This window comes from Fukomys damarensis, unplaced genomic scaffold (assembly GCF_012274545.1).
Source record: "Fukomys damarensis isolate Sample0158 unplaced genomic scaffold, DMR_v1.0_HiC HiC_scaffold_12, whole genome shotgun sequence".
Classification (NCBI taxonomy): domain Eukaryota; kingdom Metazoa; phylum Chordata; class Mammalia; order Rodentia; family Bathyergidae; genus Fukomys; species Fukomys damarensis.
This window is the reverse complement of record NW_022900924.1, coordinates 31,453,676-31,471,574: the sequence shown is the minus strand read 5'-3', so window position 1 is coordinate 31,471,574 and position 17,899 is coordinate 31,453,676. Positions and strand designations below refer to the sequence as shown.

Genomic DNA, 17,899 nt, shown 5'->3' with positions numbered 1-17,899 from the left:
ACACACACACACACACACACACACACACACACACACACACACACACAAATTTCATTCATTGTATTTTTTATCTCCAAGATATGTGTTTAATTTTTTTAAAAAAATATTTTATCTGTATTAAATTTCTGTGATAAATTTCTGTATTTTTCAAGTTTGGAAAAACTTTCTTAAAACAATTACTTTGAATTCTTTGTCAGGCAGTTATCTCCATTTTATTAGGATCGGTCATTGGAACCTTTTCTCCATTTGATGATGTGATGTTTCCCTGATTCTTCTTGATCCTTGTGGTTGTTCCTCTATGCCTGTATGTTGAAGAATTAGGTGAATGTTCTTCAACAGCATTTCCTGAGTCTGTGACCATTGCAGCTGATGCAGTCTTGTGGGGGCCTTAAGCCTAGGATTGCCATGACTAGTGAAGGTGAGGCTGATAATTCCTGAACTGGATTTGTGTGACCATTCAGGCTGATCCAGTGGAGGAGGTGGGAGGACTGGGGTTGGGGGCAACTAAAGCCCATGTCTACTTGGATATGGCTGCTGCTGAGTTTGTATGGAACTCAAGCCCTTTGCAGTAATTGGCAGGATATGGGCTAGAATGCAAGTCCATTTCCTAGGGATTATGCATTCCCATTTGGTGCCAGGGGATCAGAAAGACTGTCCATGGGTACAAGTGTGGAATGAGGCTGTGAGAGTCTGTCTGATGCTGGATTTTTACTCTGGAAGGCCCAGTATTGGAGTTCAAGACAGAGTCCTAAGCTTACTTTCCTCTCCTTCCGCTAAGCAGATGATATCTTTTTCTGTGCGATGTTGCCTGGGATTGAAGAAGCAGTGACATAGATAATGTAAAAGTGTTCTTCTACCTTTTTTCATCTTTGTTATTTTTATGCTATAACTAGAAACTGTTTTGGGATGGGTTATGGAACCTTGCAGGAAGTCTAAATTTGGATTCTATGCCCTTCTGTGGCCCAGGTCTGGAGTTTGATTTTTATAGGCATCTCACTCTGTTCACACAGTATCAACGAGGGAGATGTAAACTTTCTTACTGATTCTCAACAAGTGTGTGAGTGGAGCTCTTTTTCACATTCCTTTCATATACCGAGCAGCCCCTTTCAGGAATTTGTCTCAAAATGTGAATTTAACATCTAGTGTTTTCCTGGGCATTTCTGTCTGTGTAGGCCCTACCCTATAGACTGCTTTGATGTCAGCTGGAGCTTACATCTCTGGTTTGAGTTTTTCCCTTTCTGGCATCTAGGAATTTCCCTCTCCTTTCATCCTTTTTGAATTTAATTATTTGTTCTAATTTTTCATATTAAGCTGGCATTTCAATGAGTGTATTTGAGCACATGGATGAATATTAGTCCAGTCTGCCTTTTTGCTTGAATCATACATCTAATAAACTATTCCGTAGTTTTTTCCTGCTTTGTTTCATAAAAAGGCTTTGAGGTTGGATTATATTAGTCTTTTTTGGGGGTACTGGGGATTGAACTTAGGACTTTACGCTTATTAGGAAGATTCAACACCATTGAGCTAAATCCCTGGCCCTATATTAGTCTCTTTTTGAAAATATTATTTATTTTTTAAAAAGGATGATACATGCACACAATCTGAAATGGGAAGAGTGAAAAAGGCTATATGTATCTTTGCCCTGTTCTTGTACTCAACCCACCCCAGTTTCTTATGTGTTCTTCTCAATTACTAGTTTCTTATGTGTTCTTCTCAAGATTGACCACACGTTATTTTATTCTTAAACAGAATTTTAAACTTTCACCTACTGTTTATGCTTTAATTTTGTAGCCAGTATTCAGAATTTTTCTATCTGTGATATGTAGCAATTGTATTTTCTTCTGCTACGGAGCTTTTAAGTTAGCATGTCACTTTTATGTTTTATGTATATGAATGAATTATCTGTGTTTTAATTTTTGTTCAGTTCAGAAAGTCCTCAAAATATGAAAGTATGACAAAATAATATAAACTATTGATTGACAAACAGTATAAACTATTGATTAGAAATTTTAAGTTATGTGGAATTTAAAATAATGGAAATCTAGCTCTAATTTTTGGGAAGTAGTAGAAGTGATGCTTTAAGATACTAGAAATCTGATTGAAACATTTGTGGATTTCTTTTAAAATAACCAAGGCAGGGGCCAGGGATTAGCTGAGTGGTTCTGTTGCCTGCCTCACAAGCACAAGGTCCCGAGTTCAATCCCCAATACAAAAAAAAAGCCAGTGCATGCAGTTATTTTCATATGTGAAAATTGCCCAAAGTGAGGAGGTCTCTCAAAGATAAAGGTCTTCCTTTTGGATCCTTAACCACAGTTTATATTATTGATTGCCTAATTGCAGTTTGGTGATATTCAGTAACATGGAGGGAAGAAATGGAAGCCTATGACCTGATATGTTTTCTTCCTTAGATCAACCTCTCCACTTCTCCTACACCTGCGCAGTTAATAAGCCGTTCCCAGGCTTCCAGTTCTACCAGCGGCAGTATTACCCAACAGACTATGTTACTAGGGAGTACCTCCCCTACCCTAACGGCAAGCCAAGCTCAAATGTATCTCCGAGCTCAAATGGTAAGATAAGAAGTACCAAAGTTTTTCAGTGTGTAAGGATGTAAATGATCAAAATATTTCTTGTTAGGTACACTGAGACATAAAGAAATACTTAAGAAATATTTGATAGTTTTTTTTTGTGTGTGTATATGCTCACCTCTTGTACATTTATGAATGTCATGAGCAATTCTATTTTGAATCAGTAGGCCTTCTTGGTAAATATTAATAATCCACCTTTGGAAACTAATAGAGATTCTGTAACATAAAAGGATTATTTTTTAATATTAAGTTGTATCAATTTCAAAGCCTTTTTTCAAGTCAGGTAGGTTGATTTGTGCCTGTAATCCATGCTACTTGGGAGCTTGAATCAGGAAGACTGCAAGCTCAAGGCCAATTTGGGCAATTTAGTGAGACCTTGTCTCAAAATAAAAATAATAAAAGGAGGCTGGAGATATAGCTCAGTGGTAGAGCACTTGCCTAGCATGGTCAAGGGGTAGCTTCTGCCAAGTACTGTAAAGATAACCCCCAAACACCTTTTTCCTCCTACATTTTAACATCTCTGAAGTTGAAGTATATGTTACAATTGATTTATGTTACAGTTACAGTAGCACTTATAGTTCAGCATAATATTGTATACTTTTGATATCTTAGATTTGACAGAATAGTGAGAAATGTTAAAAACTTAGTTATTAACTATTAGAATTTATATCCTGTGACTATGTCATAATATCTGGATTGGCATTCCTGATATTTGATGCATAATTCGTAGCTTTGATTATTCCCATCTCACAGTCTATAAGGTTGTGTTTTTATGCATTTTGTTTTTTTAAGTATATGAATGTTGGTTTGGTTATTTAGCCTGAGTAGGTTATTTATCCTAAGTTTGTCTTCTAGTGCTTTTGAAGCTGAGAGATACGTAATATATTGTGCAGTGTATTTACCCTTGCATTGAAGATGACTGAAGAGACTTTTTGGTGTTTTTCTTTCCATGTTTTTCACTGCAATTTAATTTGTGCCGCAAAATAGTGACTGTGGTTTTCTATTTTTAGCTCTTTATTTTTAAGAATACTAAGACAGTAGTTTTGAGCTGGGAGAGCTTCAAGTATAATAGCTTATTTAGGACTTAAATTGGGCCTGAGCATTTCATATTACCAAAGTATGTTTTCTTCTTGAAGGATTGATTTATTTTTCTACTCATTAGAATCCTGAGATGTTTCAGAACTGTTTATGATTTTTTGAATTCTCTCTTATCAGAAACTTCTTTGTCATGTAAAATGTTTTTTGCTTAGGATGCAGCCCTAAACTGCATTGTCTTTCTGTCACAGATTTCAGTCTCTCTTGCTTGCTATACATTGTGTGTGGGACCTTCTTGAAGGATTGATTTATTTTTCTACTCATTAGAATCCTGAGATGTTTCAGAACTGTTTATGATTTTTTGAATTCTCTCTTATCAGAAACTTCTTTGTCATGTAAAATGTTTTTTGCTTAGGATGCAGCCCTAAACTGCATTGTCTTTCTGTCACAGATTTCAGTCTCTCTTGCTTGCTATACATTGTGTGTGGGACATGTTCTTTTGTCTTATTTTTTTTTTTTTGAATTCTCTCTTATCAGAAACTTCTTTGTCATGTAAAATGTTTTTTGCTTAGGATGCAGCCCTAAACTGCATTGTCTTTCTGTCACAGTTTTTTTTTTTTTTTTTTTTTTTTGCTTTTCTGTCTGTACAGCTGATTTTCACACCCGCTACCACTGTGGCTGCTGTACAGTCTGACATTCCTGTTGTCTCGTCGTCATCGTCATCTTCCTGTCAGTCTGCAGCTACTCAGGTGAGCTTGTCTAGCTTCATAATGTGGTAACTGAGGTCTGGGTCTTCAGGTTAAAGATAAGCATTGTATTTATATTTCAGTGACTGATGGCCCTAGAACTCTTTTTCATGCATTTCAAATAAAAATTTTGTAAAATACAATGAGACTTAAAAAAAATATTTTTGCTTTATAGAATTATAATACAGTTAAACACAGATATTTAGGTTGATGTCCACATAAAGACATATAAACGAATGTTAAGTTTAATGAAGGTTTTACTAATGACATTGTATTTTTAGTTTTATTTTAGAGCAGATTTCTCGTACTGTGTGAGATGTGTTTTTTTGGTGTGTGGATTGCTTTGCAAACGATAATAAATAAGTCAGGTGGATGGTGAATTAAATTGGGCAAAAAATATTTTTTTGAAGGAAAGCTTTATTTTGACACAAAATTGAGCAAATTTTAAATTAAAAAGTTAAGTATAGTAGATTTTTATTTGGTATATGGAGAAAATAAACTTGAACTTTCTCATCATACCATTCATAAAAATAAATTAGAAGTAAATTGTGGATCTAAAGGTAAAAGCAAAACTATTAAAGTTCTGGAAGAAAACAGGAATATATCTTTGCAACTCTAGGGTAGGCAAGGCTCCTTAGGACACAAAACAGCATTACCCATAAGAGAAAAAAAATGACATATTGGATTTTATAAAAATTAAAAACTGTTCTTTAAAAGATACCATTACAAATTGAACAAGCAGGCCACAGGCTAAGGAAAAATATTCTGACAATAAACTTATACCGAGAATATATATAGTATGATTATAATACTTCATTTAATATTACCATAAGCATACCAGTTAAAAATAGGGAAAAATTTGAAGAGAGACTAGACAAATGACAATATAAAAAAGGCCAATAAGCACCTCAACAAATACCATAAATCATTACAGAGATGCAAACCAATGAGCTGAGATGTAGTGGCACATGCTTGTAATCCTAGCACTCAGGAGGCTGAAGCAGGAGGGTTGCATGAGGTTGAGGCCACCCTGAATTACAGAGTGAGACCCTGTCTCAAAAAAAAAAAAAGAAATGCAAATCAAAAGTAAAATGAACATCACCGTACACTAGAATGGCTGAATTAAAGAAGACTCATAATACTGTATTTGTAAGAATGTGGAGCCTTTGTGGTGAGAGTATAAAATGGTACAACTAGAAAAATCTTACAATTCCTTATAAAGTTAAATATACACTTACTATGTGACCTAGAAGCTCTACTGCTGAGTATTTACCTTGAAGGATATCAAAATACACATCTGTGTAAAGCCATGTAGACAAATATTCATAGCAGTTCAGTTCAGAATAGCTCCACTGTTCTGGCTTGTATTTAGATATTCCCCCAAAGCCTCATTTGGTCATAGGTAGGGCTTGTTTAGAGGTGGTTGGATCTAGAGTTTGTGATTGATTCATGGTGCAATGCTAGGATTAAGGGTGTGAGTACTATCTGTCCTGAGGACATGTAGCCTGTATACAATATAAGGGAAAGAAAGGGGCTTGCTGTTAGTTACTTGTAGTTTGTCTCTTGCTGCTTGCCTCCTGCTTGCCATGAACTGTTCTCCTCTGAGGTGCCCATCTGCCATGGCACCCTACTGTGGAGCTAGCCGACTAGGTACTGAAACCTCTACACACTGAGCCAAAATAAACTTTCTTCCTTTAACTTTGGGTGTCGAGTATTTTGTCTCAGCAACGACATCCACGCTTGAAACAATGAAATGTCCTTTAAATGCTGAAAACAAATTTAAATGCTGATAAACAAATTGTGGTATATTCAGAAGTAAAACAGTACACTACAGAACATCTCAGAAACATGTTTAGCAGAGACACTAGACAAATAGAGTCTATCTTCTGTCATTCCATTTATGTGATACTCTAGAATAGGCAAAACTATCCGTAGTGAAAAAATCAGATTACTGTTTAGACTGCATCTAGAAATTGATATATTTACTAGATCATTTTTGACCTTTTTATTTTTATTTATTTATTTATTTTATTTTTTGGTATGGGGATCGAACTTGGGACCTTACACTTGCAAAGCAGGTGGTGGAACCACTGAGCTAAATTCCCAGCCCTTTGCCCTCTTTTATTTTTCATTTAATATCTCAATCATTTGGTAAAAATAAATTAGTAATAACATTATATGGTATTTTTCATAGAATGTCTCGTATTTAGTCATAAATGCTAATTTTCATGTATTAGTGTATAAGATGCTGATCAGTTGAATTTAGGTTTCTCTTAACTTTCTCTGTAACCCTTCCATAATTCCTTGACAGAGTCACAGATAGCACTCACTGTTAATTGTTTTTATTACTATACTACTTAACCCTCAGCTCAAAGTTGTTGTAAAGAATAAATGAGACAATAATGGAAAAGGACTTAGCATAGTTCCTGCCATATAATAAGATAGCACGTGCTACTAATTACTATTTTTGTTCTACGTTGTCTGAAAAGTCACAAGTTTGATTAATGGCTTTCGAGTAGCTGTAGTGAAGAGAAACACAGCCATTTAAAGGATTTACAGTTTCCAAGGCAAAATAAATGAGTTGCTTAGGAAAATAAAACATTTCTTATATCCTTTCTAAAGCATGGTTTGCTTATGAGTTTTCATGAAGAAAACATCTTTAAGGTAATATAGTCAGTTTGTAAAAGTGGTCTTCAGTGTCTACTTCGTTGTGGTCTATGTATGTGGTTCTATGATGATCTCAGTTTAAGGATGGATTTCCGAGGAACTAGAGGAATGGGTTGACCGTTGGTAATCTGTTAACGTTGCTAAGACACAATACCGGACACTCACAACCTGAATAATTTGCTCTTGGTTTCAATCCCTGATGGGCTGGCTCCAGAGAGACATCATAGCAGAAGGACGTAGTGCAGCAACACTGCTTAGTTTATGGTGCCTGGGGCCCGGAGAAGAATGCCATGACCAAAAGGGTAAAGGTTCATAGATCCCCAAGGCCATGCCTCCAAGACCCACCCAGACACACATAGAACTGTGGCCCATCAGTGCCTTGGGTACATCTCAAAGCCAAAGAAGATGATAGTCTACCCCAAATGCTACAGAATCTCCCTACCAGTGTTTTCCCTTGCAGTGAATGAGGCTGGCAAGTGATAGGTGATGCTAATGCCTTGTGACTGTAGGGGTAACTTCAAGTTTGGGACTATTAGTTTTGAAACATTTCTGTTCTAATTTGTTGATTTTTAAAACTATGTTTGCAATTTAAAAAATATTTGTAATTGAAAAACACCAAATTTGAAGTTTTATTTTCAAAGTCTTTAAACTACAGAAGTCAGTGTAACAGTTAATTATTTCTCAGGACTAAAAAGTTTTTATAGCATATTGTAAAACAGTCCAAAAGAAATTGGAATGTCTTACCCTTATTTTATTGTTTTAAATATTCCAAGCTGGGTGTGGTGGCACATACCTGTAATCCCAGCACTTGGGAGGCTGAGGCAGGAGGATCGCTGTGAGTTCGAGACCAACCTGGGCTACATAGTGAGTTTCAGGTCAGTCTCAACTACATAGTGAGACCCTATCTCAAAAAACCCAAAAAAACAAAACAAAACAAAACAAAAAACTCCAGCCATTCTTCTCATTATGTGAAAATGAGGGAAAAAGATTTCCAGAAATATACCAAAGAATATAAAAAGTATTTTTATAGAAGAGTAATAAATCTTACATGTCTAGGGTAACTAGGGAATGCTGTTAGACTGAGGAAAAATTAGCCTTTGGGATTTATAAGCTAGAAACTGAGCTGTACTGTCACTACTGTTACATTGCCTCATCGTTTCTTCATCTGCAGAGAAGCAATGCTCTGATAATTTCTGTAGTACTTGTTTGATTCATGTTAAATAACCAATGTGAGAGTACTTTGGCATTGGGGGCTCAACTTTAAAATATGAACTGTGAAATTAGCAAAAATACCTCATGCAAAATGTAGATTTGTTTGAAAGTAAGGAAGTTTCTACAATTTGACCATGGGAAAGGCTTAGGTGAAATGAAAATTGGGTAAAAGAGTACCTTAATGTTCTTTAGTTTAGAAAAGATGAATTTTGTTTCCTCAAATTTGAGGCTGTGTTAAGGACATTGAATATATGATCTCTTATCAGGTAAACTCACTTTGTAATATACTTTGGCAGCACAGTTCACATAGTTGGGATTTATTAAAACAGTGTCAAAATTTAAGCTGAGATGACCACAGACATAGTTATATTCTAAAATTTACATAGTCATATAAATAATATACATCACATATACATGCAGACATACATCTTTCAGAATCTCAGAAAACAACAGGAAAATTAGAAATTCTGTAGTATTCTATAGAAATGGATATGGTTTGGGTTTTAGGGTTCATTATATCAAATCTTTACTGTGAATATGTTTTTAAATATTTGAAGGGATGCTTTCTAGTTTTCAGATTGTTTACTTTTTGTAAACTATTCTTTACTATTGTAACAGACTGTTATGTAGTCTGAAGATCATTCATGGCAAATGTTAAATTCTGTATTGAATATCTCTTTTGGGAGATTTTAATGTGCCTTCATTCAGATAATTGTTGAGTTCTTTTTAATGTGAATAGATTTTAATGTTAACCAAAGAAACCATAAATAGAATTTAGTACCCACTAAAAACACATATAATATATATTTCAAAATCAGATAATAGGAGAATATTGCAGACTTGTGAAGCTTCAAATATGTTTGTAGAACTGAATGTTGGGGCTCACAGAAATAAATATGAGATGTGCGAGCCTTTGAAACAGAATCTCAGTCTTATAGGCACATACATTTGTAATTCTAAAGCAAGGTCATTGTGCTGTAGGCCAGTATGACGCAAATTCTATGGAAAAAGTCCTTCTGGGAGTTGGAAACTCTTTTCATTTTTTAAAAAATTTTTTTGGTTCTTTTGAGAAAGTGTTTCACTATGTAGTTGAGACTGACCTGGAACTCACTATGTAGCCCAGGCTGGTCTTGAACTCACAGCAATCCTCCTGCCTCAGCCTCCCGAGTGCTGGGATTACAGGCGTGAGCCACCATGCCTGGTGGGAACTCTTTTCTAACCAAAGACTTTGGGAGTGTTTTCTGGGAGGACGAGTGGTATTTCATTGGAGCTGAAAGAATAAATTAGACTTCAGGAGATAGCTTTGAGGAATAATGACATATAGTTAAGAGCATCTTGAGCAGGAGCTCCAAATGAAGTAAGTGCAAGGTATGAAACAGTTTTGGCAAGAGTGAGAACTGGGGGGCTGGAGGAATGGAAAGTGGTGTACAAAGTGATCTTTGGCTAAGATTATGGAGGGCTTTGAGTAGCAATCTGAGAAATGTCTTTTAATACATTTTATTTTTTATTAAACTTTAATAATGTATTGGTCATTTGTGTTTGTACTGATGCAAAATATTTGAGAAAAATCACAGAAGATGCTCCATATGGTACCATGTAGAAAATTCTTAAATTGAAATGATTAAAACTTTGATTTGCCTGATGTGAACATTTATTTATGAAGTACCTGGTAGTGACTGAATATTATACATTTGGCACTTACTTGGACAGAGAAAGTACAACCTTTGAGCATCAGTTAATGATGTAACTGTAGCTGGGCATGGTGGCTCATGCCTGTCATCCCAGCACTCGGGAGGATGAGGCAGGAGGATTGATGTGGGTTCAAGACCAGCCTGGGCTACATAGTGAGTTCCAGGTCAGTCTCACAACATAGTGAGACCCTGTCTCAAAAAACCAAAAAAAAAAAAGTAACTGTAGCCACAAAATATACATAAACTGAAGAACAATTATAAAGCAGCAGTGTATTATTTCCTTTTTTACTTTGGGATCTTTTTTCATTTCAATTTCCTTCCCAGAGCCTGTGTTAGCTACACATATATTTGGTACATTTATTCCAGATAAACAAGAATTTAGGCAGCTTTTGGTGAAGCTTTATTGGCCTTGCTGTTTAGAAATGTTTTACATCTCAGATGAAAGTAGTTGGGATAATCCTTGCCCCATTCACTTATAGAGGATTTACAGTAGTCCCAGATATAGCCAGGAGCCATTCATTGCACAAAACCATTTCAAGACCATGCATGCATGTTTTTTCAGTTAATGAGAACTAGTTCTCAAAGACAATGAGTGTTCAGTAACAACAAAATTTAATTAGATTTTAGAAGTTTTCTAAAAATGCCTTTCATAAGTATTACAGTGAGACAGGTGATTTGATGAATTAATTTTTTCTTAAAAGATTAGTGTTCCCTTGCAATCTCTATAGGTAAAGCTAGTCAATTTTAATTCCTTGTGTTGCTAAGTAATTTTTCTCATATTCATAATCCATTTGTGATCTCTCTCTCTCTGCCTCAACACACACATACATATACTCATTTTGTTTTCTTTTAGTTCTTCATGATTCATCCTTTCCTCTCCTCCCACCTTTTCTCGCTCCTGTCCTTACCCCATCCCTGCCTTGTCTTTGCCCCTTCCATCTTTTTTAAAGTTCCCACCTATTTAAGAGGGACACTTAGAATAGTAATTTTCCCATTCTTCAGGATTAATCAGTTATTTTAAGTGCTAGGAGTTTTACAGGTGAACAGTATAATATTATAACTATATTGTCATATTTTTATAATAATTATAATGATTACCATATCAACTAAAACCATTTGTTTTCATCCTTATTTTCTGTTATGTGATTCTTAGGTTCAGAATTTAACATTACGCAGCCAGAAGTTGGGTGTGTTATCTAGCTCACAGAATGGTCCACCAAAAAGCACTAGTCAAACTCAGTCATTGACAATTTGTCATAATAAAACAACAGTGACCAGTTCTAAAGTCAGCCAACGAGATCCTTCTCCAGAATGTAATAAGAAAGGAGAGAGTCCAAGTCTGGAATCACGAAGCACAGCTGTCACCCGGACATCAAGTATTCATCAGTTAATAGCACCAGGTGGGATAAATAAAACTTGTTGAAAATAGTTGTATTATTCATTTTCTTAGCAGTTAGAGCAAAACAGAGGATGTCTTCTATTTGAACATGAATGACTTTTCAAAAGTATGTTAAAATGTGAATTTCATAAGTTAAAAAAAAGAACATCTCCCTATGTGGCATGAAAAATGAGATTTTAAAAGCCTAGTAGCTAAAACAAATTATAACAATAAAACAGGTGTTTTTTTGTTGTTTGATTAACATTTCATTATATGCTTGTTTCTTTATATTGATAAACCTTTTAGCTTTAAAATACTATTTACCTATAGTTTATTTAATGTTATAGTGGAACAAATGAAGAAACTTGTTTAAAAAAAACCAAGTTTATATATTTGTTTAAAGTCATCAGTGGGAAGAATTTGTCACTTTCTAAAAATAAGAATTATGCAAATACAGAAAATTATATTGCTTACTATGTTGTTTTTCTCATTTCTGATAGCATCTGAGGAAGATGTCAGGGAATCAGTTATATTATTAAGCTTTCAGGTCCACCTGTGCTTTTTCTTCCTTCCTCAGGTACTTTGCCTATGGTTTTATATGTATTGAAAATGTTGGGGCCATCCTTACTCATCTCTTGTATAGAATTTGTCAAGATTAAGCTTTCTTTACTTTTAATAAGATAAGATCTGCTTTCCTCTGTGTGGTGTGATTTGAACCCAGGTCCTTGGGCATGATAGGCAAGCACTCTATAGCTGAGCTATATTCTCAGCCCTTTCTTAAAAGTTTTATTTTGAGACAAGATCTTTCTGGCCTCAAACTTGGGATTTTTCTGCCACTGCTTCCCATATAGATGGGATTACAGATGTGTGTCACCATGTCCAGCATCTGATTTCTTCTTAGTACCATTTGCTAATGTCATTGATTCCACTCTTTTTTTCTTTTACTTGGTTCTGACTTTAGTAGTTATTGTAGTATCTTTTTTCTTCTTTTTTTTGAACCGGGGATTGAACTCTGGTCAAGGCAGGCCACCGAACCACTGAGCTAAATCCCCAGCCCTCTTTTGTCTTCTTATGTTGATTCTTTTCCTTTGCTTCTCAAGAATACTTAGATCTCCTCTGTCCTTAATATATCAGCATATGTTTTTGCACCAGTATGATATTGTGTGTGTGTGTGTAAGTGTGGGGGATGTATTGAACTAGGCACTTCACATACCGTTCATTAAAAATCTTTCTTTGTTCCAACAACCTTGGCAGGTAAGCATCTTCTTTCTATTCTTTTATGACTCTGTTTTACTTTTAATGATTTGTTTCACGTTACTGAAACCTGCTTTTTTCCAATTTAAACCTATTTCTCTTTTCATGTTTTCTCTGTTAGTATTGCCAACATCCTCTGCTTCTCTGCCTCTCAGGATCTTGGCACTGATTCCTATAGTTAGGAATTACACCTCACTTTGAACTTTTGTATCATTTTATGCTCATATTGTTCTTTTTAAATTATTTGTATACTTAATTGATTTTAAAGGGTAGAGGTGTGCAGTATATATATTTGATGGATTAATAGGTTTTTTCCATTTGAATTATGGAAATTATAACAATACTTTCTCATTAGCTTTTAATTAGGTATCACATTAGTTGAACTCTTGGATCTGATTCTTAGAGAAGTACTATAGGCTTTGATATAATGTTATAAATTAGTAAACCCATTTATAGTCTATATAGATGGGCTTCATTTTGATGAACATCTGTATCCCAGTCTTTCCTCTCTGTATGGCTTGATAACTCCAGAGTGTTCTCACTATACAGTGTGTTCTGTCTTTTTTTCTTGATACTGGAGATTGAACTCAAGACCTTGAGCTTGTGAGGCAGGTGTGTTACCATTGAGCTAAATCCCTGGTCCTTGTGATTTAAGTCTTAAACCAGCATCTGGCCAGTGTTGACAGTCAGGGTAGAGCAGCAGTGACTCACTGTAGTTTGAATGACTGTTTTGGTGACAGTATGTAGTGATTCTTGTAGTTTTTGATAGATTATAGTGAAGAGTAGATTAATTTCTTTTTTTTTTTGGTACTGGGGATCGACCTCAGGACCTATGCTTGTGAGGCAGGTGGTGGCACCACTAAGCTAAATCCCCATCCCTAGATTAACTTCTTTTGGTAAAAATGTATTTTCAGAGAAAGCTGGGAACTTGTTTTCAGATTTAGTTTGAGCAAGGAGATCTACTTTTGGATTTTTCAGTTCCCCTTAACGAATACCTGGTTCCACGTTGAAACTTATTCTTCCCTCTTTTGTTGATAGTGTGATAATATCCTCATTGTTTGCCTGCCTTTGATGGGCAAGGCAGCATTTTATATAGGTATAAAGGAGACAAGTAATCTAACCAACAGAGACAAGAGTTAATTTCAGTTCCAAATTAAGATTTAATTATATCAGTCAAACTCAAGTTTTATGTGATATTGTTGATTAGAAACAAAAGCAGAGGGAACACAGTAAACCACATAAACCTTTGCTGGTACCAGATTTACAAGGCTGTTTAAGCCTTATAACTTCATGTATTCAAATAAATTCATATCTTTTGGCAAGACCACATCTATTTGTTGTACTTTTGAGTTTCTCTCCTTTTATTAGTGGGAAGTTAATCTGAAGCTGAGATACTTTGAGTGATTTTAGATTACTCTCTCTCTTTTTGTTTTTTGTTTTTTGTTTTTTAAAACAGGGTCTCACTGTATAGTTGAGACTAACCTGGAACTCACTGTGTAGCCCAGGCTGGTCTCGAACTCCTAGAGATCCTCCTGCCTCAGCCTCCCGAGTGCTGGGATTACAGGCGTGGGCCACCACACCCAGCTTCTTTGAGTGATTTTAGAATTGGTAATTTGTCCTTTTCCTCAACTGGAGCTGTCATTTAAAATATTTGAAATATCTCCTTTTATTCTAATGTAGTATAGTCCAAGAATTATTATATAGAGACATGGCCGTTGTGCTAAGATAACTTGGTTTTTATTTCCATTTTTACTTAAAGGTAGAGTTTCTAACTGTTAATGATTCTGTTTTTAATACATAAGATAAAGGTAAATTTAAACCAATGGAAATCATAATCTACATTAAAGGGGAAAAGTTTTTAAACAGTATCTATCAACAGATCAATCAGTCATTGGGGTAGGGATTGAATCTAGGACCTTTGGCCTGACCTATGTACCCAGCCCTATTTATTTTGAGACAGGGTCTAAGTCACTAAGTTACCCAGGCTAGGTTCCAGTTTATTATGTTCTTACTAAAGCCTCCATAGCACTTGGATTACAGGCATGTGTCAGCACACTCAGTTTAAAGCAATTTTTAAAGCTTTTCTAACTAGTGTAATTGGAAAAAAATACATATAGTTTTTGTAGACATTAGTTGAGTATGTAGTAAGAAGACTCTTTATTAGTCTGCTGTAGATAACATAACAAAATACCATACAATGGGTAGCAGAAAGCCCAAGATTAAACTCTGGCAATATTCAGTTTTTGTTGAGTCCTCTGTTTTTGCCTTGTGGATAGGCACTTCCTCGCTGTTATGTTCACATGGACTTTCTTTCAAGTGTGCAGTGGAGGAGCTCTCTGAGCTCTTAACAGTATACAAAAATCAATCATGTCAGGGCTCTACCCTTATGACCTCTTTTAACATTAATTCCTTAGATGTGCTATCTCCAAAGACAGTCACACTGGGGTTAAGGCTTCAACATAGGAAGTTTGTGGGCTGGGGCACACACTCCATACAAATCCCTAGTTATGGGTTTTTAAAGATACCTCACTGTCCTTTGATACTCAGTGATTTCTAGGAAGTCATTTAACTATTCAGTTTGTTAATTTGTAATAAGTTGGATTATATAGTATCACATGGACCTCATGGATTTGTTATAACTATTGAACAAAATAATATATGTGGTGGTAAATAATAATTTTTAAAAAATATATATGTATGTGTGAAAGACATGATGTCAATCATTAATTCTGCAAATATAAGGCTACCTTTGCAATTATAAAATGTTCAAAATAAAAAATTCAGCAGTATGACATGATTCTCTAGCGTATTGGGCTTTTCTTGTACAGAGGCATTGTTTCAAGTATTTGGATAATCCTTTATATATTGTCATATGTGTTTACAGATTAATGTAAAATGGCTAAACAGTTTGATTTGTGATCAAAGAAAAATTTAAAAAAGGATATATCATTGATCTATAGAATTATCATCTAGATAATATAATATAAAAAGATTACTCACTAGAGCACAAACAATTATTAGTGGATATAATATCCATTGTATTTCCAGAGTATGCTAAATTAAAATTATAATTTTAAAAATTGAAAGTGGACTTTTTCTGTTATGATTGTGAAGAATCTATTAAATGTGTTTTATGTAGAAGGATAATAATGCCACAGGAATTTTATAAATGCAAATAAGAGATGAGAAAGCACTTTGAGCCCCTTGAAAACCATTCTGTGGAATATAAAGTTTTGTTAATTTTCCTTTTTTGCATGGTGTAATATAGTCTATAATATCAGTACTTTTATAAAGGGGTGATGTCTTGAAGTGTTAGTCTAATTACTATGTTAGATGAAGCATCAGTCCTAATTTTCTTTTTCTTCCTGCCTTCCTTTTATGCATGCGCTCTTTCTCTCTCTCCCCCCTCCCTCTCTCTCCCCCATTCTCTCTCATTGACACTCTCAAATCCCCCATTTAAAAAAATAATTTGTAGATAGTTATTGAACCTTCTGAACACTTTCTTGAGATATTAATCGATTGTTAAAGGTTTCCCCAAATTTCAAAATAATCATATGTAACAACCTTTTTTAAAAAGTTGTTGTAAATATAAATCGTTGTTGGAATCATTTCAGTTTAATCTTCTAGTGAACCCAGTTTCCATTCTTAGGTAGGCAGGATTTCATTAGCATCTCCCTCCTGAACACGTGTGTGGGTTTGGAGAAGAGGCATGATTATAGAGAAACTACTCACGATTTGATTCTGATAATTCTTATTTGTCCCTATTGTGAGTGGCTCCTCTAGAGAAGATCTGATAACATTGTTTATAAATTGCTGTAGGGCTTTTCTGGTGGGGGAGAAGGGTTTAAGATCTTTTATTTAGGTAGTTTAGACTTCTCATTACCTCATTGTCTATAAGGAAAACTAGTGCTCATCTAGATTTTGAATAGCCTCTAAAGTTTCAGTGATTAATTACAGTCATTATTTGTGCTACCAGATGTATATAAGGTGAGATCTTTATTTAGTGTTTTAATAACATTTTTATGATTTTGAAGTCATCTTTACATATACTATATTTGTTCAATCATAATACTTCTCTCTCAAAGATGAAATTCAAGTGGATAAACTTTGCTAAAAATTAATGCTGCTGTTCTGGTAAAGTATAAAATTTAGGAAAAATAAATCATGCATAGAATCAAATTTGTGATAGATTATTTTAGGCAGTTTCCTTTGGAACTTATCACAGTACAGTTTATTTTTTCAAATTTTTAGTTTTCCAAGGAAAAGCTGTTTGTCATAAAATTTCATATCCACTGTTACTTAAAAGACTTGTAACAATTCTAAAGATTATGACCTTCTGAAATGAGAACTTTCCTCCTTTAGATTTATTTTTAAATTTTTAATAATATTTTTGAAATCAGTACTAATTGTCATTTTTTTCTCTCACAGCTTCATATTCTCCAATTCAGCCTCATTCTCTAATAAAACATCAACAGATTCCTCTTCATTCACCACCTCCCAAGGTTTCCCATCATCAGCTGATATTACAACAGCAGCAACAGCAAATTCAGCCAATCACACTTCAGAATTCAACTCAAGATCCACCCCCATCCCAGCACTGTATACCACTCCAAAACCATGGCCTTCCTCCAGCTCCCAGCAGTGCTCAGCCACAGCATTGTTCACCAATTCAGAGTCATCCCCCTCCTTTAACGGTATCTCCTAATCAGTCACAGTCAGCACAGCAGTCTGTAGTGGTGTCTCCTCCACCACCTCATTCACCAAGTCAGTCTCCTACTATAATTATTCATCCCCAAGCACTTATTCAGCCACACCCTCTTGTGTCATCAGCTCTTCAGCCAGGGCCAAATTTGCAGCAGTCTGCTGCTAATCAGGTACAACCCACAGCACAACTGAATCTTCCATCCCATCTTCCACATCCAGCTTCCCCTGTTGTACATATTGGCCCAGTTCAGCAGTCTGCTTTGGTGTCCCCAGGTCAGCAGATTGTGTCTCCAACATCACACCAGCAGTATTCAACCCTACAGTCCTCTCCAATCCCAATTGCAACCCCTCCACAGATGTCGACATCTCCACCAGCTCAGATTCCACCACTACCCTTACAGTCTATGCAGTCTTTACAAGTGCAGCCTGAAATTCTATCCCAGGGCCAGGTTTTGGTGCAGAATGCTTTGGTGTCTGAAGAGGAGCTTCCAGCTGCAGAAGCTTTGGTCCAGTTGCCATTTCAGACTCTTCCTCCTCCACAGACTGTTGCGGTAAACCTACAAGTACAACCAGCAGCACCTGTTGATCCACCAGTGGTAAGCCCTTGGAAGCTCTTTGACTTTCTTG

The 17,899-nt window shown here is 35.4% G+C and overlaps 1 protein-coding gene across 9 annotated transcripts in view; it reads left to right on the top strand.

Moving 5' to 3' along the window:
- Positions 1 to 17,899, top strand: part of Phc3 (polyhomeotic homolog 3) — a 66,205-nt gene that overhangs the window by 15,395 nt on the left and 32,911 nt on the right. For 7 of the 9 annotated variants that reach the window (XR_781874.3, XM_010632366.3, XM_010632362.3 and 4 more), the window contains exons 5-8: positions 2,409 to 2,567; positions 4,271 to 4,369; positions 11,090 to 11,336; positions 16,997 to 17,868. Coding sequence is in view for 8 of the 9 variants with exons in the window: in XM_010632366.3 (XP_010630668.1) it covers positions 2,409 to 2,567; positions 4,271 to 4,369; positions 11,090 to 11,336; positions 16,997 to 17,868 (1,377 nt within the window). In the remaining variant the exon portion in view is untranslated. The remainder of the gene's footprint in view (positions 1 to 2,408; positions 2,568 to 4,270; positions 4,370 to 11,089; positions 11,337 to 16,996; positions 17,869 to 17,899) is intronic. The other 2 variants (XM_010632363.3, XM_010632364.3) reach the window with 1 other exon arrangement.